We start from the raw sequence: 26,533 nt of genomic DNA, 5'->3' as shown, positions 1-26,533 counted from the left end.
GAATTGTGGGAACTATCCCTCCTGTGTGCCCTTTACTCCAGTGATTAGGCTCTGTGAGTTAAGGTAGGCCACCTGGGGAACAGAGGAAGCCAAGACGAAGTGTGTCCTGTTCCTGATGAGCCAAGCTACCTTAGGTAAGATGTTTAACCCCAACCGTTCCTGAGCTACATCATTTTTCCCCATTTCACTGACATTTTCCAGCTCCTGGAATGTTCAAGGTCTCCTGGAGCTCAGGGCTGAAGCTCTAAGTGACCTTATCCAGAGACAGCTTAGCCAAAGAACTCTTGCTTTAGCCAGTGAGTTTCTGAGTGCCACAGGAAGTATGAATACATTGAGGAGGAAGACTGAGGGTGTTTAAGTTAGTACAGTCACAAAGCAAAAGCTCAGAGTTACATCATGTAATTTTAAGTTTGCAAATGATTGAAAGCTAATCCTTCAAGTCCTCAGCCCTTTTAACAGAAATATTGCTGGCTGAAATTTCTAAAAATTTTATCATTAACCTTTTCTTGCTGTCTCAGTGTCATCATTGCATATGTATTATTATCTGTATTGTACAGTCTCAAATATCAATGTCCTTAAATGTCATTGCTGTGTATTGGTCGGTTTTGCCCTTAATTGAAAGCACCCAGTCTGTAGAAAATTTTTGATTAGCATTTTCACCCATAGTCCTTTGAGACACAATCTGAACTGGTCTTTCAACTCTTCCATCTGGCTCTTGACCAGATGGCCTACAGTCAGGAAAAAGGAGGAAGGAGCAACACCAACAAGCTATCCTCTCATGTCTGAACCTAAGGACACAAAGTTTCCCAGAAGTCCTTGCTTCTCAGCATACTTCCCTTGGCATCTCATTGGCCCAACTCAAGTCACATGGCCATTCCTGGCTACAGGGGAGGTTAGAAAACAAATATTTAGGTACATTGGATATATTGCAAAATGAACAATGGCAGGGCTCGGTTAGACAGAGGGGAATGACAGTTGGGGAGGCAACAGACAGTATCTACCATATGATTCCCAGAGTGACTGTGAAGGTAAAATGACTTAATCCATGGGAAATGCTTAGACTAGGGCCTGAAACAGAGCAATACATGTTAGCAGACATCACCATTGTTATTAGTATGTATATAATATGAATATAATATGTATATAATGTATATAATAATTGTTATCATCATTATTATTGGCTTGCTGCTCCTCATTGTTTTTAAAGATTTGTCTTTTTCCCTCAGTTTCTTTTCTGCTCCTTTTAATTCTGTCACGTTTCTCAACTTTGATACCATTAAGGCTTAGCTTTCACTCACCTAAGGAAAGTGCTACTTTGTTTTTCGCTATTGAGCTAACAGCTAACACACACACACATATACACACATACAATATAACAATTACTGGGCAAAACATTCTACATGTAATGCCTTATTTAGTACTCACAGTACTATTATTACCACCATTTAACAGGTGAGGAAACAGGTTAAGCAATGGACCCAAGGTGACAAAGCTCTAATACATGGTGGATGAAGGTTAAGTCTATATGGCTATACTTCAAACCACTACCTTATCACACTGTGTTATCTTCTTCAGTCCTTCAAAACTTGAGCATCAGGCTAAAATTTTGTGAATTTCTTGTGGCTAGTCTGGAAAATGGCAGGTTCAGATAGCAGGATAAGTGATTTTTATATGTAATAAGTAATACAAATGAATTAGTTTGTAGGAGGCAGTTCATAGTCATGGATTGAAATTTGACCATTGCATTGTCAGATTACATTTGGGGATTACAGATCCTTTTAGACCATGATGAGAACTATGGATTCTCTTCCCAGGAAAAAGTAGATATGCACAGTAATTTGCAGCTCATTTCTGGGATTTCAAGGAACCCCGCCAAGAGCCCATCTATAAACTCCTGGGGTTAGAAAATCTCCAGTTTCACTTTCTGTTCAATTCCTTTGATTATGTTATAAACCTTTCCCCGAGAAAATCTGAAATTGAACTAATAACAATATTTGCTACATCATATCTTAACGGAAGCAAGCTAGATCAATAGCTCTGTGAAAAGCACCAAACTACAAGCCAAATAAGTATTACAATTTCTGTGTAGTTACCACCATCTGCTGGCCACACTTAGGTAAATCCTAAATTTACATTGAGCTTGGCTATTTTACTGGTATGTTCTATGTTCTCTGTTAAATCAATATCCTATTCTCCCAATTTCTCCCAATCTCTCAATTTATTGGGATTGAGATATACATACTACTATATATAAAACAGATAACTAATAAGGACCTACTGTGTAGCACAGGGAAGTCTACTCAATACTCTGAAATGACCTATATGGGAAAAGAATCATAAGAGTGGATATATGTCTACGTATAACTGATTCACTTTGCTGTAAACCCGAAACTAACACAACATTGTAAATCAACTATACTCTAATAAAAATTATTTTAAAAAATTTAAAAACGAGTAGTTTATACAAACTACTATGTATAAAATAGATAAGCAACAAGGATGTATTGTATAGCACAGGGAATTATAACCATTAACTTGTAATAACATTTAATGGAGTATAGCCTGCAAAACTACTGAATCACCATGCTGTATACCTGAAATATAATGTAAATCAACTATACTTCCATTTTAAAAAGCACCACATCTAATTTTTTTAAAAAAATCCTTGGGCTTCCCTGGTGGCGCAGTGGTTGAGAATCTGCCTGCCAATGCGGGGGATATGGGTTTGAGTCCTGGTCTGGGAAGATCTCACATGCCGCAGCGTGACTAGGCCCGTGAGCCACAATTGCTGAGCCTGCGCGTCTGGAACCTGTGCTCCGCAACAAGAGAGGCCGCGATAGTGAGAGGCCTGCGCACCGCGATGAAGAGTGGCCCCCACTTGCCACAACTAGAGAAAGCCCTCGCACAGAAACGAAGACCCAACACAGCCATAAATAAATAAAATTTAAAAAAACAAAACAAAACAAAAAAACCAAAACTTTTTGAATGGATATATGAATGAAATTTTACAATGTTATATTTGTGATTTCTAAAATATACTGAGACAGTATTCATGATGCCAAACCAGAAAACTAAAAAAGTATATTAAGCAGACATGTTAATCAATTATTAACAAAACTTCAATTTTCATGCAGGAACCATAGGTGTTTCCTATACAAATGGATAAGATTAGAGATGATTAGAAATATTAGTTTATTTCTTGTATTTAATTTCCTGTGGCTAATTACACCTTTCCTTTTCCATTTCAGTATTTCTATACAGAAGCTTTCAAATGAATCTCGCTACACGATTTACGAGTTCTGGGAGAATAGTAGTGTGTGGAATAGGTAAGTTATGAGCAGGCCTTATTTTTATTTTTATTTTTTTGCCAGGGAGGTGGCAATATACATGATATAATTTTAGAACCGGTAGAAAAAACTCCATTCCCTTTACCTCACCTTAAAACCTGTCCCATTTGCTCATTTTCCTAAATCTCACTCTCTTTATGGATTTGAAATCACTTTCCTTTTGAAGCACAAAAACTTTTGATTATGATCACACTTTAAGAATTACCATTTTACTGATGCTTTCAGGTTAAACAGATTTAGATGTGGGTCATGGGTGTCTAAGGTGTGCAGGGGTGGGAGACAAAGGATGCAGAAAAAGATGAAAAAAATTTTACTTCCTAATTTTTCTTAAGCTCTGTGGTTTTTATTTTGCAATAAAGCTATATATAATGGTTAAGATCATCATAGCTTAACAGCTTTTTGAAATGTCTTTACTTACTGCAAATAAAAGGGAAATTCAAGACATTGTTTGGAAAAGATTAAAAGCAAGTCAACTTCTCTTGTAATCATTCAGTTTTGAATACATATAATTATATTTGTTAACTATTCCTCGATAAAGTTAAAAAATAAATCAAGTTCTTTGAAATTAAATTAATTATTAATAAGTAACAAATATATAATTAGAAAAATGAGATGAAGGAAATTTTGCTATTCTGAGATTATATAAATAGTTCTAGTTGGCTTTAAATGGCACGGAGAATATAGCTCTCCAATAAGTCCATATTTTGGGGTGTTAAATTATGGTAATGAAACAAATACCTGGAAATTTAGTTGATACATATTTCACCTAAAAAATTTATTTTTGTGGCTATTTTAACCACTGTGCTATAATGCATAATGACATCAATAGAATTTCAGGCACAAAAGGGAGCTTTAAAGGCAACTTATTCAACTCTGTAGTTCCAGGCCTATACTTTTAGATGATTTTTCTTTCTTTTTATCCTCTAGAGATGGAAAATCTATAGTCCTTCTTCTTAGCTATCCTATTTTTTCAACATCCTGATGCCCAAGATAGTCTTCCTTCTGTTTAAACTTCTTGCTGCAATTACAGTTATCTCCTTTTATCTTCTCTAGAGAATTAGTGCTCTCCTGTTTTAAAAAAATTTCTGGTGATACTTGTTAAATTACTCCTTAGTCTTTTTTTTAAGGGTAAATAACCAAGAAAAGAAGTCCGTATTCAGGCACTTAATCTAAATCATCCGAAACCTTGCCACCTTGAGTAAATTTGAACTGTGCTACATTCTACTCAGGAAGATCGTAATAAATTGCACAGCCGTAACCTATAATTATTTATACAGCCACCGTCAGATGAATTATAGCAAGACCTTCCAAAGAAGTAATGTGGATTTCTTGGAAACTCCAGAACTCACATCTACTATGCTAGTTCCTGGTAATTATCCTGGGTTCACAATTCTTCTATGTGCTTTTGTATTGCCTTTCTCTGTTTAAAAGACAGTATGTTCTAGCCCCTTCCCCTTAACTGTACTCTATTTTTTATCTATCTTAAAATTTGAGAGTGGGGATAGGAAATAAGAGGTCTATATATTTTTTCTATTGCCTTTAGTCCTTAGTTGACCCTATTTGTATTCCTGGCTGTATTAAACCTAGTATTAGTCATTTGCTGGTCACCTTTTAACAATTTGAAGTACAAATATGACATTGCAAAAAATTATTCAAATGCTTTACTATATTATGGTGTATTGAATAAATTTGAAATAAGTGACCCATAGATTGGAGATTAGAATTATGTTAGAAATATCTTTATTATAATAACTGTTAAAATATTTTTTGTAATTGGAAAAAAAGGAGAAGGGAAAAAGAAATTTGAAATGAACTTGTCTGAGAAGTCTGGCCTAGCCAAAGCTTATTTAAGATAATTGAGAACAAAAATTCATTTGTTCATCTACCCATCCATTCAATTACCAATTAAACATACTTTTACTGAATGTTAATAAGTGCTAGGCACTGGGGATACTGGGGTTCCTAGCCTGTTTACTGGCACTGATTGAGCTCCAATTATGAACAAGCACTGTGTTGGGAGCTACAGAGGGTACAAAGTAAAAATACAGCCCCTACCCATAAAATGCTTTCTGTCCAGTAGGAAAGACAATTGTTTGCAGAAAAATAACAAGCTCAGGACATACATAGTAGTTACCCATTAGAGTCATAATGTGCTATGTGAATTTAGAGGAGTGGATTGCCTCTTTAACAGCTTTTAATGAGGAGATGATCCTTGAGCTGGACTTTAAAAAATGAGATTTGGACAAATAAAGATGGAGAATGGTACTTAGATAGAGGTAAATTGTAGACATGAACAAATGCAAGAAATGTTAAATGTGCTGTGTTAATTGGTGCAAAGATATGATTAAAGCATAAGGCTTGTATATGGTACATGTGTACAGAGAGAAGAGAGTAGGAAATGGGAGTTGAAAATATAATAAGGAATTTTAACTTTCTTCTTACAGTATTATGGAGTCATTAAAGGTTTTTGAGAGGGCTAGTGAATGCTCTAATCAGTAGTAACTGTGGCAGGAGGGAAAAAGGTGAACGTCATTGAGAGGAGAGAAATTGGTCAGGCAGGGCAATAATCTAGGCCAGGAAAAAAAAGCATCTGAACCAAGAAGATACCCATAGAGTTCCCTTGCAGATAAAATTTTCAGTAGTTAACCATAGCAAGATGATGGTTGAAGCCTGGGATTGGTGAGAAAGTGTGTAGGTAAGAAGAAAATATCTCACAGAAGCCTGAGGAACTGCCTTTATTTAAAAGGTTGGGAGAGAAAAGCCTCCTTTCATTAAGGAGACTGAGGGGAACCAGAGATAGGAGAGTCACAGTTGCAGAGTATCAAGGAAACCAAAAGAGGAGTAACATGCAAGGTACAGTGCTCCTCAGAGGGCCTATGTAGTAGAGCATGACTGAAGAGAATGGGACTGAAAATTGGATTTGACAAGAGAAGTTTTAAAAAAGTGGTAGGAATTTTAAAATTAGGGTAGATTTTGATGGATTGATAATAAATGGAAAATGAAAAAGTCAATTCTGGAATTGAAGCTAGGTGAGGAGATGGGGAGATCAGGTGTGAATGCTTTCAAGTAGGCTGACTCTGACAGTCTCAGCCTGATTTTTAATATGTATTTACTCTAGATCTTAAGGGCAGGTTTATCTGACCTAGAGATGGTAGACTTTTAGAATCTCTCTTGCTGTATATCTCAGATTTAACCCTCAATTGAGGAAGCCAAGAATATGGTTGAAACTTCTCGTGATTAACAATTTGACTCATGCGGTTTAAATTAGGATGCACAATAGCTTCTGGAAAGTTGCAAGTGAGTTGGTAGCAAAGGCTGTTAAGGAAGACTTCGATGACTGCCTTAAACTTATCCAAAAAGTTTTAGCTTAACATTATACCAGACTTGAACAGTCTGTTATAAATGAGAAGAAAAGAACTAGTTCTAGTTCAAGTAACTTCTGTAAATATGACTGCTACAGCTTTTGTGCATAGAAATGCAGGAAAGCAAGAGCCACATCTTATTTATCTTCATATCCCCTGCCCTAGTGCAGTATTAGTATAGTGTATGGCATAAGGAAACAAATATTTTCTAAATGAACGAATGAATAAGGACTTTGATATCATCATAAATGCATTGGTATTCAGTCATGAATTTCCCAAGAAGTCCTGACACTTGTAATTTTTGTGTCTGACATCATATCCATTTTCAACTCTCCCAATCTTGAAACCACAGTTTCTACAGTATAGAAGGAAAGAAAGAAACTTGTTCTTATTGATGTCTTGAATCTTTCCAGGAGAGAAAACACTTTGACAGTACAGTAGAAAAGAGTACAGAAAGGGAGGCTAACAAGGTAGCAGGAAAAAATATAGTAAGAATAGCACATTTAGAACAATCTGGTAGATTTTTATGGCCTAACTTTACTTAATCATCTTGGATTAACTTTCTATGCACTATTAGTGTCATTGGTACATGCATTCTATTACTCTTTCTCTCTCAGAGCATTTCCTAATTTAGAGAGAAAAACTGAATACAGATAAAACTGGATCAATTCTTGTTCTCAGAATTCAGAGTGAATACAATTTAATGCCTTTTAATTGCTACCCTATTTTTCATTGATTTTCACATCACATCTAATTCCTACGACCACTGGAATTGATAGAAAAAAAAGTTAGGCTTGATTCTAACACAATTTTAAAAACCTACTTCAAACAAGATTTTTAACATCTATTGGGTCATCCTACTCTATTTTAAACTGAAAGTTTTATCACTGTTAACCGCTGACTTCCCATGGGGACAAACAGCATATATATCTCCCTGGACAAAAAGCTGAAATTAGCTTATAAATATTATTTATGATTTTAATGTTCATATGACATATTTTTAATAACTAGTTTTGTTTATTTTATGTAGTTTTGAAATGCTGCATATATTTTGACCTAAAATAAAAATCTGAAACTTATTACAGTTAGAAACACAGAATGAGTGGGTTTGTATTACTAATTCACAAATAATTTCTAATAAGACTGCTTTTTAATTAAGATTTCTAAGTGGTTTAAGATACATCTTAAGAAATAAAGCAGGGACTTCCCTGGTAGCGCAGTGGTTAAGAATCTGCCTGCCAGTGCAGGGGACATGGGTTCAAGCCCTGGTCCGGGAAGAGCCCACATGCCATGGAGCAGCTAAGCCCGTGTGCCACAACTACTGAGCCTGGCCTCTAGAGCCTGTGAGCCACAACTACTGAGCCGCATGCCACACCTACTGAAGCCCATGCACCTAGTGCCCGTGCTTTGTCCACAATAAGAGAAGCCACCTCAGTGGGAAGCCCGAGCACCGCAACGAAGAGTAGACCCCGCTCACCACAACTAGAGAAAGCCCACGAGCAGCAACAAAGACCCAACACAGCCAAAAATAAAAATAAATAAAACAAATTTATTTAAAAAAATAAATAAAGCAACTAAACCAGTCTGCACCTAGATACAAAAATATAAACCAAAATATATTCCTATGAACTCTCAAATATAAAAATCACTTAAATGAGGCATACTGGAATATGGAGCCTATGCTGATAAGCCATCATAAAACACCCAGACCAAAAGAGCATAAGAATTGGTCTGTGGAGCAGAATATCCCTTGGCAAAGGAGAAAACCCTATGGTTATGGGAAAAAAGGATACATAAGAAAGTAAGATCCTATTGCCAGTAATTGTATTATTTAAACAGCTTTGAAAACAAATTTTAATCCTTTATATTTGTCTGTTTCTCACCTCATTCCACCAATCTTACTTCTTTGACATGGGTTTGTCTTTGGGATACTTACATTTACTGGGGAAAATATTTCTAATTTTACAATACAGATATACTAAAAAAATATTATTTAAAACACATCCACTTGCTTATACCCAAACTTTCTGAACTGGGTAAATTAAAACAACAACAACATGATTTTATCTTCAGGGCGTTTATAATCTCATTGCCAAGACAAGCTCTATTCATATATAACCAAAACTTTTTAGTTAGACTGCAACCAAGTGCCAAAAGATATGGTACAACTAACAAGTGCACAGGAAAGTTCAATCAAGTCAGGAAATAGTAACTTGAAACATAAGTAATTATAGACTAAAGATGAGGGAAAATAGTCTTTTTAAGAATGACTTGCACCTTGAACTAACTTAGCCCTAGCAGTTATTTTCATTATTAAAAAAACCTCTTTTTTCTCTTTTCAGCTTCATGGTGGATCCTGAACAACTAGCTGTTCCTTAACATTTTCTTTATGGTTCCAAGTAAAAACCAACTGTTCTTATCTAAAATGTGAATTAGAAAATTCTCTGTACTTATTAATCTACTCTCTACTTTTGTTTAAATATATTTACCCTAAGATGTGCACTCTTCTTAAATGTCTTCTATCACTTTATCGTTCATGTAAATTTTAGCTCAACTTTCAAAGTTCACTATTATTCTCAATATTTGCTGCTGTATTGCTACATACAATAAACCTAAAACCCTTTAGTCTCAAAATCATAATATATGAAAAGTATACACATAAAGAAACAAAATTGTTATGATAGAGAAAAAAATATTTAAAGTGAGAGCTTTTAGACTATTACTTCATAGGACAGCTTTTGTAGATCTGTCATAAACTATAAAGGTTAAATCAATGTTTTGTGATTTTTAAGTATCTGATTTTCCATGAGTGAAATGTATTCTTCAGTAATACCTACTCCATTCCCAACTCAGGATCCTATAACTATTCACTTTATGTTACTTAAAAAGCTAATACATGATCCAATATGACTGGTATCCTTATATGCAGAGAGAGAGAGCAGGGATGCATGTGCATCCCTGTTGTTTAAGCTTAAAAAAAAGTTAATACATGAGCATAAACCAATCTTCACTATAACCAATAGAATCTCTATCCATCTGTCAAGTTATAAACTGGTTTTTCATAAGTTGAGCAATTCTGTGACAGGGTACCATTTAGTAATGTAACACCATTATATCATTTGTTAGCATCATAATTCCATGTATGTAAGTTAAACAAATCAAGAAAAGAGTTTTACTTTAAGAAAATGTGGTCCAGAATTTTTGGCACATGATCCAGAGGTCTAACTTTACTTATGAAAAATAGACATTTGCATTTAAATAATGATTTCAAAATATTTTAAAACCAAAATTTTAACCTAAGTGAACAAAGAATTATAAAACAAGTATAAACTTTAGGGAAATAATAAAATATGTACTGGACAAAAAACATCTATTTTTCAGTTTCAACACTAGAATGACTACAATCCCAGTTTCACTAGAACAACTAAAACTGTGTACCTTATATATTCTGCTGTACAAGCTCATAAATTAAATATTTTTAATAAAATCTCTTTTATTCTGATAAATGCTGCCAATGAAAATGCAATGCATATAGAAATTTGTTTATTCTCTAGTCCAAATTCCTCTGAAACCACAGATCCTCCAGGAAACAAACATAAGGTGAATTTTTCCTTTTTTTTTTTTTTTTAAACTCAGACAAAAAGGAAGGTTGAACTAAAATTTTATTTTTTAAATATAAAAGTTAACCTAATATATTTTCTCAAACTAACTTTTACCAATACCTTTGTGTACTCTCCATCCTCATTCAGTCTAAATAAAATTAAAGAAGTTTTAATAGCTTCTACTAGAAATAGGTAGTAAATGTTGACATACACACGTGTGTGTGTATATGTGTGTGTGTGTGTGTCTGGTCATTTCTAAAGATGACAAACACTATGAAACAACACCTGGCTCAACTCTTTTAATTTATATACAAAGCAAAGAACAACATGAATGGAGATGTACAATGATTATTCAAATAAGCTATACATATGTACAAAGGCAAATAGATAATAAAACAGTCTTTGCAGTCTCACTCTGATTATATACAGTAAGAAAGGATCAAAAGACTTTGAAACCTCGGGGACTTCTAATATACAAACTCTTCTTGAAAATGCTGGTCATAAATGATTCCAAAAATAGAAATTATAGCTAATCAATATGTTGTTCTGGCCAGTCCATTTCTGTATCAGATTCAGGAAGTACATCAAGTCTTTTGGATACTAGGCAGTTTCCAAAGTTAGAATAGTAGTACGACTTTAAAAGGGGTCTGCCCTCAGTAGCAGTGCTAAGTGGAAGGGCTCTTTGTATTCCAAATTGGAATAGGTTCGATATTTCTTTTAACTAAAGTCAACAGAATTGGAGAATAGGCAAATAATAAAGCAAACCAATTTAATTATATGGTAATTCTGACCCCAGCTCTTTTTTAATTACGTTTTTATTGAGATGACCCCAGCTCTTATATAAATTACATGTATTTTTGTGTATGTGTGTGTATTCATACACATATAAATACTAGAAGCTATAATATAAAGGGAAATAGTAGGGCAAAAATGAGTGTAAAAAACTGGGCTGTAGGTATAATAAACTCATTTTTAAGTAACCAATAAATTTATGGCTAGTGAAGGTTCTTTTATTTTTTCCTATTTGAAAAGCAATCTTTTTCTGGGGAACAAAGCAATGAAAAGTAATATACTAAAGACCAAGTTGGGAAACCTGCCATGGACTAAAGTTTGAATCTGGGCAACAAGTCTAAAGACCAGTGAAGAAAAAGGTACTGGTTTTAGGAGTTCAGAATTCAGTTTAAGATAAACTTTCTGCCAAATGATGTCCTTGAATGCCTTGCCGATAGACCCAGGGATCTGAGAGAATCTGAGGATAGAACTAGGGAGAGTTTACACTTACCTTTATATGAGCAATTCTTTGTGACACTGTGCTGGAACAAGCTTTTCTTTTTAACAAGAGTGACAAATTGCAGGAGATTTATTGTACAAAATTTCTAGGAGCTAAAAGTTTAAACCTCCAAATTCTTCATCCATACACTTGTTATAAGAAATTACAGCATTGAAACTTAATGCACCTCAATTATTTGCAAATGCCTCAATTATTCCGCTTTTGGAAATAAAAGAATCTTAGACAATGTTGTTATTATCACAAACCTAGAGCACAATCATATATGTGAAAAGAAATACTTCTTAAGATACTCTTCCTCCTGTCACTGAACTATTCATTGAACATCCTGAATCATTCTAAACCTCTAGAGAGATTGTAATAATCCTTTCAAGTGCTGGTATGAAATCAGTGGGAAACAGAACAAAAGCAACTTTAAAAGCAACAAGAAATTATGTATCATATATACATCGTAGCATATACTTTATATTTGAGAATCTTTACAGCTTGCATTTCCATTCCATTATTACAAGTGATGAAAAACAAAAATTGCAAGTAGCATGCAAATTATAAATACAGTCTTCCCATTTCACTAACCAAATTCCTACTTTCCAGTGTTACTCCCAATTTATGCAGGAAACTGCCTGCAAAGCTGAAACTGATTAGAAAATTCTTTAGAGTTTAAAATATCTCTTTCTCATTTTAGGAGAAACCAAATACCCAACCATCAAAATTAAAAATAAATTGAATTGTTACAGTCCATTACAGTTATTGTTACTAGATCTACTTCATTTGCAGGTGTCCAAAATATAAAATTAATAATTCTTTATCTTCAAATACATATGTTCTTAAAATGCTACTTAAAGCTTTGGTTGTTTTCCTGTAATAAAGAAGAAAAAGTTAACTTATCAATTAGATTGAATGAATGTAGCTGTTACTAATTAGTTTATCAAACCAAATATTGTGACCTATTAAGTGTTTGTAGATCTAAATGCATGTTACTATAGAAACTATTAAGTAACTGGAATTTGTCAAATAAAGCAGTTCTTCTGTGTTTAGTAAAACTTATATAATTCATATATTATATTTAAATATATTAGATTGTATTCCAAACCCGTTGTTCTGTTTTTGTGGTACCTAATTTTTAGAAAATGTTATTAATGCATAAAACAAAAGTAAACTCAAAATAATGCGTATGTCAAACTTTTATTGACAAAATAAAATGTTGTTAGAAGTGGAAAGCCTTCAAATGAGAAAGTGACTATATTTTATATAGCACTGAAGTTTAGATGTATTCTTATAGACCAAGGATTATATGCCCCTAAGATCTCTGAACAGGTAGAAAAATTCAAATATCATCAAGGATGCTTTACCTCATTAAATAGTCCTGTGAGCAAGCTGTTATGAAAAAAAACTTTTAAATTTATGCTTCAATTTTAAAAAGAATTAGCTGGATGTCTGCAAGGTAGTGAGTTTAAATTAAGAACCACTGATACACTATGAATAAACTAAAATACAAAAAATTGTAATTATGAAAAAAAAGCTATGAATGCCAAAGGGTAAGAAATCCCCCAAATGGAGAACACAGGAAGTATTTTATATCTCATATTTGACCCATTCTGAGCATACCTATGTTCTGAACTCATCTCAGTAGAATACTACAGGCATTCCTTACTTTACTGCTCTTTGTAGATACTGTGTGTTTTACAAATTGTAGGGTTGTGGCAACCTTGCAACAAACAAGCCTATAGGTACCATTTTTCCAACACCATCTGCTCACTTTGCGTCTCTGTGTTATATTTTGGTAATTCTCCCAATATTTCAAACATTTTCATTATTATCATTATATTTGTTATAGTGATCTGTGATCAGTTATCTTCAATGTTACATAGCGAAAAGATTACAACTTGCTGAAGGCTCAGATGTTGGTTAGCATTTTTTAGCAATAAATAAATAAAGTGTTTTTTAATTAAGATATGTAAATAGTTTTTCTTTTTTCAGACATAATGCTATTGCACAACTAAGAGCAGTATAGTGTAAACATAACTTTTATATGCACTGGAAAACCAAAACATTTGTGACTCCCTTTATTGCGATATTTGTTTGGAACCAAACTCGCAACATCTCTGAGGTATGCCTGTATACCTTTTATATGCCTTTACCTGTATAAAATGGTGTTTATGAAAACTATAAATAAAAGAAATTCAAATTCCAGTCAAAATGGAAGTAAAGACCATAAAAGATGAAAATCAACACCTACTGAGTACATAATGAGAGATAAGTACCATACTAAAAAAGCAATTTCATACATTTCATTTAATCCTAACAATTAGAAATCATCCCCTTCTCACAATTGCAAAACTGAGGCTCAAGAACGTTAAGTGACTTGCCTAAGTTTGAACAATATACCAGTACACAGGTGGAGCTACACCTTGAACCCAAGCCTGACATGAAACTCATGTCCTTTCCAATCAATATCCTGAAAGATACATGTATGTATTTACTGTGTGTATTTACTCTGATAGAATTTGATGAAGTGACACAGAAATATAAAGGGCTAAGAAACAGCAAAGACGTGTTGAAGAATAGTTGTGTTGTTTTACTGTATAAAAGGAGTAACTGAACAGAACAGAGCGCCCAGAAACAGACCACATGTAAATATATTGCCGCAAAGGTGGCAGAGGACTATCCTTTCGCTAAATATTGTTAGGATGACTGGATATCCATGCAGAAAAAAATAAAACTTCACCCCTACCTCACACCATATGGTAAAATCAATTTCAGGTGAATTATAAAACTTAATTGAAAAACAAAATAGAAAAATATTTCCTAAAATATGACAATTCCATTCTATTTTTGACCAGAGTGGTGATTACTTACAGTAATTTGTTATAATATACATTTAGATTTATGTACTTTTCTGAATTATATTTCACAATGAGAAAGATTAAAAAGGTTTAAAAGACACATATTTTATAATTAAAACAATAAAAAAATCTTTAAAAGATAAATATTTAGAATTAAAACAATACAAAATTAGAAAACTACTTACTGGTTTTTGAAGTACAATGGGATGATCAGGCAGAAAGTCTGGTTTTTTTCTGCAGATGGAAACACTTGAGAGCTTCAACAGGAAATCTCTGCTGTATTTGATTCTCTCTGTAGATATCAAAACATCAAATGTAATGTTATAAAGCACAGAACTCTCACAGAACACTTTTTGGCTCATTTCTTTCTGGATGTCCCTTAACTGTCCATTATTTTATAAAATGGTAAGTAGTTTTTATGTAAAAGAGAAGTGGGGAAAAAGCTCTGACAAACATCTACTGCCTCCAATTTTCCTTTTACATAGAAACAAAGCCAATTCACCAAGGAAACATTTCAGAAACTTGGTAATGCATCGCTTCTTTTATCTGGTTATTCATATCTAGTAAAGAAATCTTCTATTATAAAATATAACAGGTATAACACCTATTGGGCAATTCAGATCCCGATAAGCCTATGGAAATGGAACCCTAATAAGCCTGTCTAGTCTTTATATTAACTTACTAAAAATTTAATACAATCCAATAAATTCAATTCAAGAAACATTTATTGTAGGTAATAGTGAAAAACGTCCAAAATAGGGTCCCTATCTTCAAGGGGAACAATGATTCAAATATCTGCAGATTTCTCATCAGAGACTATCACCATCTTGGTCTATATTAGACCATTTACTGGGCCAGAAATAGTGGAGCTATAATCTTTAAATTTCTAACAGAAAAGGACTGGCAACCTAGGTTTCCATATTGTGAAATAATAGAAAAATATATATATGGGTTTCTGTCCCTGTTCCTGGCACAGAACTCCTTTCCCTTGTAATTTCCTAAGTGATAAGAGCACTAGGAGCATCTTTTGTTCTAATATTTGTTCCTTGACACTAGTTCCTGACACAGAGCTGCTAAGTCTTTTAAAATTTTCTGGGTGATTTGGTCTTCTGTTCTAATGAGGTGACTCTTGGTGGGCTCCTGGATGGGGGCTGATCACCAGAAAGACCAAGCCATGATTAGAAGCTTGTAACGTTCAGCCCCACCCCTACATCCTCTGAGAAGGGGAGAGGGGCTGGAGATTGAGTTCATGATCGATGGTGCCTACATGATGAAGCCTCCATAAAAATCACACAAGTAAAGGGTTTGGAGAGATTCTGGGTGGGTGAATACATCCATGTACCAGAGAGTGGTGTAACTCAACTCCACAGAAGCTCCTGCACTTGGGACCTTACAAAACCCTGCCCTATGTATATCTTCATTTGGCTATTCATCTATATTCTTTATCATACCCTTAATTATGTAATAAACTGGTAAATGTAAGAAAGTGGTTTCCCTAAGTTCTGTAAGCTGTCCTAGAAAATGACAGAATCCAAGAAGGGGGTCTTGGGAACCTTTACTTGTAAATGTCATCGGAAGTGGAGGGTAGTCTTATGTGACCAGGCCATTACCCTGTGGCATCTACATTAATTCCAGTTAATATCAGAATTAACTTGAATTATAGGACACCAAGCTGGTTTCACAATGAATTGCTTGATATTTGGAAAAACCACACATCTAGTGCCAGAAGTGTTGTGAGTATAGTATTGAGAGTAGAGGAAAAACACAGGAGGCGTGTAGTTTTTCCCTTATACATAGCCAGTGAAAAAATTCTTCAGGAATGCATATGAAGTAAAAAACATTTTCAGATGAAAGAAAACTAAAAGAATTTGTCACCAGCAGACCTGATGTATAAGAACACTAAAGGGAGTCCTCCAGGTTGAAGGGAAATGATACCAGAGTCTTTAATCTTAAGATTTAAAGGAGAACAAAAGAGAAATGGCAAATAGCTGAATAAATATAACAGACTCCTTTTTCCCCCCTTATCTAAGTTTTATGAAGATATGTATGATTGTTGAAAAGCAAAACTTCTGACACTGCCTGATGAGACTTCCAAGGTATGGAGATATAATGCATATAGCTATAGCAAAAAGATCAATGCAGGGGGATAAAGGAAAGGAACTTACATATGGTTGCAAAGTTTTGTCATCACTGTTTTGCATGAAGTACACTATTAACAAGTACACTGAGAAAGTTAGATATTATAATCCCTAGACCAACCACTTAAAAATACAAAGAAATACAGCTAAAAATACAATAGATATAATTAAATACCAAAAATGAAACTTAACAAAATCCAAAAAAAAGAACAGAGGAAAACAAAAACAAACAAAAACGAGGACAAACAGGAAACAAATAATAAAATGATATGTCTAAATTCAACCATATCACATTAAATCTCAATGGTCTAAACTAGGATCAGCAAAATTTTTCTGTAAATGACCAGAAAGTAAATACTTGAGAAGTTTGGGACATATAGTCTCTGTCACAACTACTCAACTCTGTCTTGTAGCAGAAAAGTAAACACAGATAATAACTAAATAAAGCATGTGGCTGTATTCCAATAAAAGTTAATTTCCAAATTGGGCATTTGGCCTGAGGGCCATAGTATACTCACTCTTAAGATAAACACTGCAATTAAAGGCCATAAATTGACACAACAAATAAAAAAAGACACTTTTACATGCTGCCTGCAAGAGATACACATTAAACATAAAGACACAGATAGGTTGAAAGTAAATGGGTATAAAAAGATATGCCACACAAAGACTAAGAACAAGAAGGCTAGAGTGGCTCTTAACATTAGATAAAGAGATAACAATTATCAATGTGTTGTGCCTAAGGACAGAGTTTCAAAATGCATGAAGCAAAAATTGACAGAAATAAAGGGGGCAACACACAATTCCATAAAAATATTAGGTAATGTAAAAACCCTTCCCTGAGCAACTGATATAACTAGACAAAAAAACAAAAAAAAATCAGAAAAGACACAGATCTTAACAATACTATGGACCACCTCGATTTAACGGACAATTATAAAAGCTACATCAACAACTGCAAAATACAAATTATATTCACATAGATATGGTACAGTAACCAAGACAGACTATATGTTGGCTATAAAACAAGTTTCAATAAATTTAAGAGGCTTGGAAAAAAGAGGACTCAAATAAATAAACTCAGAAATGAAAGGGGAGACATTACAATTGATATCACAGAGATACAAAGGATAAGATTATATTATGAAGTTATACACAACAAATTTGACAACCTCTAAGAAACTGATAAATTCCTAGAAACATACAACCTACCAAGACTGAATCATGAAGAAATAGAAAATATGAAAGACTGATTACTAGTAAGGAAATTGAATCAGTAATCAAAAACCTCCCAACAAACAGAAGTCCAGGACCATATGGCTTCACTGGTGAATTCTACCAACCATTCAAAGGAAAATCAATACCAATCCTCAAACTCTTCCAAGAAATAGAAGAGGAGGGAACACTCCCAAATTCAATTTATGAGGCCAGTATCACACTGATGCAAAAACCAGAAAAAGATGACATGAGAAAAGAAAATTACAGGCCAATACCCCTGATGAACATAGATGCAAAAATCCTCAACAAAATATTAGCAAACCAAATTCAACAATACATTAAAAGGATCATACAGCATGATCAAGTGGGATTTATTCCAGGGATGCAAGGATGATTCAATATCCACAAATCAATCAATGTGATATACCACATCACAAAATGAAGGACAAAAATCGTATGATATCTCAATAAATACAGAAAAAGCACTGGACAAAATTCAACATCTGTTTATGCTTAATACTCTCAACAAAGTGGATATAAAGGGAATATACCTCAACCTAATAAAGGCCATATATGACAAGCCCACAGCTAACATCATACTCAATCATGAAAAGCTGAAAGCTTTACTTCTAAGAGTAGGAACAAGACAAGGATGGCCACTCTTACCTCTTTTATTCAATATAGTATTAGAACTCCTAACCAGAGCAATTTAGCAAAAAAAAGAAAAAGGTATTCAAATTGGAAAGGAAGAAGTAAAACTGTCACTATCTGCAGGTGACATAAAAAAAACGCTAAAGTCTCTACCAAAAACTGTTAGAACTAATAAGTGAATTGAGTGAAGTTGCAGGACACAAAATCAATATACAAAAATTTGTTGTGTTTCTATACACAAATAAACTATCAGAAAAAGAAACTAAGAAAACAATCCCAATTACAATTGCAACAAAGAATAAAAAAACCTAGGAATAAATTTAATCAAGGAGGGAAAGAACTGTATGCTTTAAGACATTAATTAAAGAAAATGAAGATGACACAAATAAATGGAAAGATATTCTGTGCTCATGGATCACAAAAATTAATATCATTAAAATGTCCATATTACCCAAAGCAATCTACAGATTCAATGCAATCCCTATCAAAATTCCAATGGCATTTTTCACAGAAATTGAACAAAAAATTCCTAAAATTTGTATGGAATCACAAAAGACCCCAAATAGCCAAAGCAATCTTGAGAAAGGACAACAAAGATGGAGGCAACACACTCCCTGATTTTAAACCATACTACAGAGTTATAGTAATCAAAACAGTAATGGTATTGGCCTAAAAACAGATGTATAGATAAACAGAACAGAATAGAGAGCCCAGAAATAAACCCACTAATATATGGTCAATTAATATACAACAAAGGAACCGAAACTATACAATGGGAAATGGACAGTCTTTTCAATAAACGGTATTGGGAAAACTAAACAGCCACATGCAAAAGAATGAAACTGGACCCTTTACTTTACACTATACACAAAAATTAACTCAAAATGGATTAAATGCCTGAATGTACGACCTGAAACCATAAAACTCCTGGAAGAAAATATAGGCAGTAAGCTCCATGACACTGGTCCTGGCAATGATGTTTTGGATTTGACACCAAAAGCGAAAGCAACAAAAAGTAAAAATAAATCAGTGGGACTACATCAAACTAAAAATCTTCTGTATAGTAAAGGAAAACATCAACAAAATGAAAAGGCAGCCTACTGAATAGGAGAAAATATTTGCAAATCATATATCTGATAAGGGGCTAATATCCAAAATATATAAAGAACTCATACAATTCAATAGCAAAAAACCCCAAACAACCTGTTTAAAAAATGGGCAGAGGATTTGCATAGACATTTTTCCAAAGAAGACATACAGATGGCCAACATATACAAGAAAGGATGCTCAATATCACTAATCATCAGGGAAATGCAAATCAAAACCACAATGAGATATCACATGTTAGGAAGGCTGTCATCAAAAAGACAAGAAATAACAAGTGTTGGCGAGGATGTGGAGTAAAGGGAACATGTGCACTGTTGGTGGAAATGTAAATTTGTGCAACCATTATGGAAAACAGTATGAAGGTTCCTCAAAATCAAAAATAGAACTACCACATGATCCAACAATTTCACTTCTGGGTATTTCTAAAGAAAACAAAAATACTAATTCAAAACCATATATGCACCCCAATGTTGATTTCAGGACATCTACAATAGCCAAGACATGAAAGCAATCTAAGTGTCCACTGATGGATGAACGGATAAAGCAAATGTGGTATATGTGTATATATATATATATATATATATATATATATATATATATATATATATATATATATATATATATATATATATATACATACACATGGAATATTATTCAGCCATAAAAAAAGGAAATCTTGCCACTTGCAACACATGGATAGACCTTGAGGGCATTACGCTAAATCAGACAGAGAAAGACAAATACTGTATGACCTCACTTATATGTGGAATCTTAAAAACAAAACAAAACACCCCACAAACTTACAGATGGAGAAAACAGATTGGTGGTTGCCACAGGTGGGGCTAAGGGGTAGGTGAAGTGGGTCAAAAGGTACACATTTCCAGTTATAAAATAAGTCCCAGGGATGTAATGTATACAGCATGTGACTATAGTTAATATTACTGTACTGCATATTTGAAAGTCACTAAGAGAGTAAATCTTAAAAGTTCTCATCACAAGAAAAAGAAAATTTTGTAACTATGTATGGTGACAGATGTTAACTAGACTTACTGAAGTGAACATTTCCCAATATATACAAATATCAAATCATTATGTTGTACACCTGAAACTAATATAATGTATATGTCAACTTTAAAAAAATGCTAAAAGTAAAAAAATAAAAATAAATTTAAGAAGCTTGAAATCATATAGACTATATTCTCTGACAACAAAGTAAATTAAGAAATCTATTAATAAGATATCCAGAAAACTCTCAAATATCTTGGAAATTAAATAACATACTTTATAATAATTCACAAGTCAAAGATAAAATAATAAGGAAGTTAAAAATATTTTAAACTTAATGACAATTAAAATATAATGTAAAAATTGGTCAGTGCAACTAAAGTAGTGCTCCAAGGAAAACATAAATTCTTTATTTTAATTGAAGTATAGTTGATTTATAGTATTGTGTTACTTTCAGGTGATTATATATATATAATACTGTGTATAATATAAAAATATAAGTATATAAATATACAAAATATATATATTTTCACAGATTATTTTTCATTATAGGTTATTATAAGATACTTAATATAGTTCCCTGTGCTGTAGAATAAATCTTTGTTGCTTATCTATTTTATGTATAGTAGTTTGTATCTGTTAATCCCATACTCCTAATTTATCCCTCCTCCCCTTCCTTTCCACTTTGGTAACCACAAGTTTGTTTTCCATGTCTGTGAGTCTGTTTATGTTTTGTACATAGATTCATTTGTATTATTTTTTAGAATACACATATAAGTGATACATATTTGTCTTTCTCTGTCTGACTTGCTTCACTTAGTATGATATTCTCTAGGTCCATTCATGTTGCTGCAAATGGAAATATTTCATGCTTTTTTATGGCTAATATTCCATTGTGTATATATACCATATCTTCTTAAGGCAACCAACTGCTGATGGGCACTTGGGTTATTTGCATGTCTTGGCTATTGTAAATAGTGCTATGAACATTGGGGTGCACATGTATCTTTTTGAATTAGAGTTTTCATCTTTTCTAGATACATACCCAGGAGTGGGATTGCTGGGTCATACGGTAACTCTATTTTTAGGTTTTTAAGGAACCTCAATACTATTTTCCACAGTGCCTGCACCAATTTATATTCCCACCAACAGTGTAAGAGAGTTCCCTTTTCTCCACACCCTCTCCAGTGTTTATTATTTGTAGACTTTTTGATGATGGCCATTCTGACCGGTGTGAGGTGATACCTCATTGTGGTTTTGATTTGCATTTCTCTAATAATTAGTGATGTTGAGCATCTTTTCATGTGCCTGTTGGCCATCTGTTATGTCTTCTTTGGAGAAATGTCTGTTTAGGTCTTCTGCCCATTTTTTGATTGGGTTGTTTGTTTGTTTGTTTGTTTGATATTGAGTTGTATGAGCTGTTTGTATACTTTGGGAATTAAGCCCTTGTCTGTAGCATCATTTGCAAATATCTTCTCCCAGTCCGTAGGCTGTCTTTTTTGCTTTGTTTATGGTTTCCTTTGCTGTGAAAAGCTTTTAAAGTTGACTAGGTTCCATTTGTTTACTTTTGTTTTTACTTCTTTTGCCTTGGGAGACTGATCTAAGAAAATACTGCTATGATTTATGTCCGAGAATGTTTTGCTTATGTTCTCTTCTAGGAGTTTTATGGTGTCATGTCTTATATTTAGGTCTTTGGACCATTTTTGTAAATGCTGTGAAGGAGTATTCTAATTTCACTGACTTACATGTAACTGCCCAGCTTTCCCAACACCACTTGTTGAAGAGACTGTCTTTTCTTCATTGTATATTCTTGTCTCCTTTGTCATGTATTAATTAACCATAGGTGTGTGGGTTTATTTCTTGTCTCCTTTGTCATGTATTAATTAACTGTAGGTGTGTGGGTTTATTTTTGGGCTCTCTATTCTGTTCCATTGATCTATATGTCTGTTTTTGTGACAATACCATGCTGCTTTGATTACTGTAGCTTTTTAGTATTGTCTGAAATCTCACAGGAGGGTTATGCCTTCAGCTTTGTTCTTAAACATTCCGTTGTTTTAGGTTTGTAATTTTATTTTTTTTAATTTAAGTACAGTTGACTTACAATGTTGTGCCAATCTCTGCTGTACAGCAAAGTGACTCAGTTATACACATATAGACATTCTTTTTTTATATTCTTTTCCATTACGGTTTATCACAGGATATTGAATATAGTTTCCTGTGCTAGGAAGTAGGACCTTGTTGTTTATCCATCCTATATATAATACTTTATATCTGCTAATCCCAAACTCCCAGTCCTTCCCTCCCCCACACCCCTCCCCCTTGGCAACCACAAGTCTGTTCTCTATGTCTGTGAGTCTGTTTCTGTTTTGTAGATAGGTTCATTTGTGCCACAGTTTAGATTCTACGTGTAAGTGATATCATATGGTATTTGTCTTTCTCTTTCTGACTACCTTCACTTGTTCTTATACATTCTTATAATAAGAGAATATCTACAACATATGACCTAACAATCCACCTAAAAATGCTATAAAAAGGAGAGCAAACTAAACCCAAAATAGAAGAAAGGAAGTCATAAAAAGGAAAAATCACCAAAATAGAAAAAACATATACAATTAAAATGCCAAAAATTGGTTCTTTGAAAAGAGAAACAAAACTGACAATCTCAAGCTAGACTAATTGATAAAGAAAAAGAACACAAATGATCAATATCAAAGATAAGAAAGGGGTTATCACCACAATCCTATAGACATTAAATAGAAAATAAGAGAATACTATGAACAACTTTAAGCCAACATTTGACAACTTGGATGAATTGGATATACTATAAGTTCTTGTGTGGATCTATTTTTTCATTTCCCTTTGGTGGAAAACTAGTAGTGAAACTGCTGGGAGGAAAGGAGAGACTGCTGTTGCACAATGTGGAAGAAGTGAATGAGAATTTTCCAGTGATGGAAATGCCTTGTGGCTTTTAAAAGAACTAATGGCTAACACTCAATTCCAAGTTTACCATTTGCTTTATTTATTCATGCAACATAAGGTTACCTAAATATTTATTTACAAATGTTATATCCTCTTGTTGGACTATCATTATGTAATGCCTCTTTTGTTTGGTAACACTGAATACTATGCTATGGACAAAAAAGGCATGCCACTTTTGAAAGAGTAGCAGTTCTCTGGACTGTGCTGCCAAATAAAGAAATTGAGGAAGGCTATTAGGAAGTAAACCCGAAAGATGAGAAGATGAAAAATAAGAAATAAAAATAAGAAAATTAGAGAAACAATCAGAGAGTCAAGTAGGCTAATGTTACTAATATATTACTAATATAATAGTTTTAGGAAGAGAACACAAAGAAAATGGAGATGAGAAACATTATTAAAGAAATATCCACAAATTTCCAAATCAGAAGAACCTAAGTCTTGAGATTGAAGAAGTTCACCAATTGCTCAGGAGAAAAATTTGAGTTAAAAAAAAAAAAGACTACAAAAAGAGACACAACAATAGGAAATTTCAGAAAACCTAAGGTAAACACACAATCCAAAATACTTCCAGAGCAACAATGGCAAAACAAAACAAAACAAAAAACAGAAATAAAAGACAAAGCCATTTGCTAAGGGCCTTGGAGAACTGGGGATCAGAATGGCACTGGACTTCATAGAATTAAGAACCAATTAATATAGACTGCTAGAAAATAAAGCAAAATGCCTTAAAATTTTAGAATGAAAATAATTTTCAATCTGGAAATTTTAAAAATCAAATTCTATATTTAATCAACACAAGGGAAACCCAGCTTGTTCTTGTGAGTTCCCAAAGCACAAGCTCCTGAAGTTGAAGATTCACTCTCTTGTGTTTCACTCAGCAGCTTTTGACAGCACTACCAAGCAGAGTTCTACTAATTCTCATTTTCCTCCTCTTCCTCTTCCTCCTCCTCCATAGCTTTACTTAGGTATAATTTACATAGTATAATATTCACTCATTTTGAGTGTACACTTGAATGATTTTTAGTATATTTACAGAGTTGCGCAACCATTGCCACAATCTATTTTTGTTTTTTGGCTCTAGGCAGTGAAGGAAATCTCTGCCAAATCATTAGCTGACCATGAAGATATCACAAAAGAGACCTGAGTGGCCATAAATGAGAAATATAGAATTTTTACATCAACTATCATCAGATACCTCACTCTCATTTGTTGTCACTCTCCATTCTCAATCCAATCTAAGCAATCATTACTCTGTTTCTACAGATTCGCCTTTTCTAGACACTTTATTTCAGTGGAATCATATGATATCAGATCTTTTGTGTCTGGCTTCCTCACTTAGCATAATGTATTTAAGGTTCATCCTCAACTCAGCATTTTCTATCCAACCAAACTACCAATCAAGTGTGTAAGTAAATACACAGATTAAAAGAATTCACCAACCCAATGCCCTTTACAATGAAGCTCCTGGAGAATGCACTTGAGCAAAATGAAGAAAGAAGAAAGCAAAGGAATTAAGAAGAGAGTGATGTCAGTGAAAATTGCCAAGTAGGGAACTCTAAAAGTCCTTCCCTCCACAAAAGCAACAAATAAAGTGTCAAAAACTTCTAGAATCAACTTTTTCCTAAATTCTGGAATTTAATCAAAAGCTTGCAAAAAACAGGGGAATGCTTAGTGAAGAAAAAATCAGCTAAATTTGGTAAAGAGTTTTGCGGCATTTTACTTGCCTGGGAACATCTCTGCCAACCCAGCTTAGCTGTGGCCTTGAAAATAACAGGCCTCATTCCTGATTTAGGTTCCCACTACTGGAGAGAGCAATACAGACCAGTCTCAAAGAATAGTGGTGGCGTTTTTTTTTTACCTCTCTGGTGGCTCCCTGAAGAATCATCTCAAAGGACTTGCCTATATTTCACCTAAGAACTCTCCCAGGTCTGAGGCTACTATCTGAATCTATTTGTCAAAACATTTATATGGAAATGTATTAGCCACTTCCACCTAGGACAGGGATAACAACTGGAGCAAACAATAGGCAAAACAAAAAGCTCCAGAGGAAAGGTTAGGGAAAGAGATGCATTGGGGAATAAAGGCACTGAAAGACTCTCAAATGTTCCAAGGAATTTAGAAGGCTACATGCATGCTAAAGGCTAGGCTCATGCTCACAGAAAGGCTTGAGGAGTTCCCAAGCTCTCACCCCTGGCTGACCTTCAGGTTCCTCACAAGCAAGAAGTGAAGGCAAAGGCAGAGCTGTAAACTGCCAGACTGAGTACTAAAGGCACACCCCAACACACACACAGAGGTCATATGCAAAGACTGGGAGAGGGCTTTTTTTTTTTTTTTTTTTGGTTCTAGGTATTAAAGGAAATCTGTGCCAAATCATTAGCTGACCATGAAGGTATCAAAAAGATACTTGAATGGCCACGTATGACAAATAAAGACTTTATACTATTAGTTCAGAAAAGTCATTAAACAAAAAAAAAAAAACAATTACAACAAGCAAGAACAACAGACCCTGGGAAGGGGGGAAAATCTGATTTCCACAGTTAGCACATTATAGTACTCAAAATATCCAGTTTCAACAACAACAAAAAATACAGGGCATGGAAATAATAAAGTATGGCCCACACACAGGAAAAAAAGAAATTAATAGAGACCTTCCCTGAGGAAGCAGAGATATTGGACTTACTAGAGAAAGACTTCAAACAAACTAATTTAAATATGCCAAAGAGCTAACAGAAACCATGAGAAAAGTGTCTTGCCAAAATATCAATATCAGAAAAATATCAATAAAGAAATGGAAATTATAAAAAGGAGTCAAATAGAAATTCTGGAGAAGAAAATTACAATAACCAAAGTGAAGAATTCACTAGACAGGTTCAACAGTAGATATGAACAGGCAGAAGAAAGAATCGGCAAATTTAAAGATAAGTCAATGACATTATCCAATCTGATGAGTGGAAAGAAAAAAGAATGAAGAAAAACGAACAGAGCCTAAG

At 33.8% G+C, this 26,533-nt stretch overlaps 2 protein-coding genes across 5 annotated transcripts in view; one reads left to right on the top strand and one right to left on the bottom strand.

The window, feature by feature from the left end:
• The window catches only part of NECAB1 (N-terminal EF-hand calcium binding protein 1), a 285,172-nt gene extending 276,065 nt beyond the window's left edge, over window positions 1–9,107 (top strand). The window contains exons 11-13 of the mRNA XM_082364108.1: window positions 3,249–3,326; window positions 4,625–4,716; window positions 9,052–9,107. Coding sequence (XP_082220234.1) covers window positions 3,249–3,326; window positions 4,625–4,716; window positions 9,052–9,077 — 196 coding nt within the window. The 3' untranslated portion in view covers window positions 9,078–9,107. The remainder of the gene's footprint in view (window positions 1–3,248; window positions 3,327–4,624; window positions 4,717–9,051) is intronic.
• Window positions 9,108–10,595: 1,488 nt separating this feature from the next.
• LOC309615022 (uncharacterized protein C8orf88) overlaps window positions 10,596–26,533 on the bottom strand; it is a 48,297-nt gene continuing 32,359 nt past the window's right edge. For all 4 annotated transcript variants that reach the window (XM_082364105.1, XM_082364107.1, XM_082364104.1 and 1 more), the window contains 2 exons: window positions 14,631–14,737; window positions 10,596–12,458 (listed from right to left, as the gene is read on the bottom strand). In XM_082364105.1, the coding sequence (XP_082220231.1) occupies window positions 12,435–12,458; window positions 14,631–14,737 (131 nt within the window). In that variant the 3' untranslated portion in view covers window positions 10,596–12,434. The remainder of the gene's footprint in view (window positions 12,459–14,630; window positions 14,738–26,533) is intronic.

The sequence above is a fragment of the Balaenoptera borealis genome (assembly GCF_965194805.1).
Source record: "Balaenoptera borealis genome assembly, chromosome: 17".
Lineage (NCBI taxonomy): Eukaryota > Metazoa > Chordata > Mammalia > Artiodactyla > Balaenopteridae > Balaenoptera > Balaenoptera borealis.
This window is presented reverse-complemented; position numbering and strand designations above follow the sequence as displayed.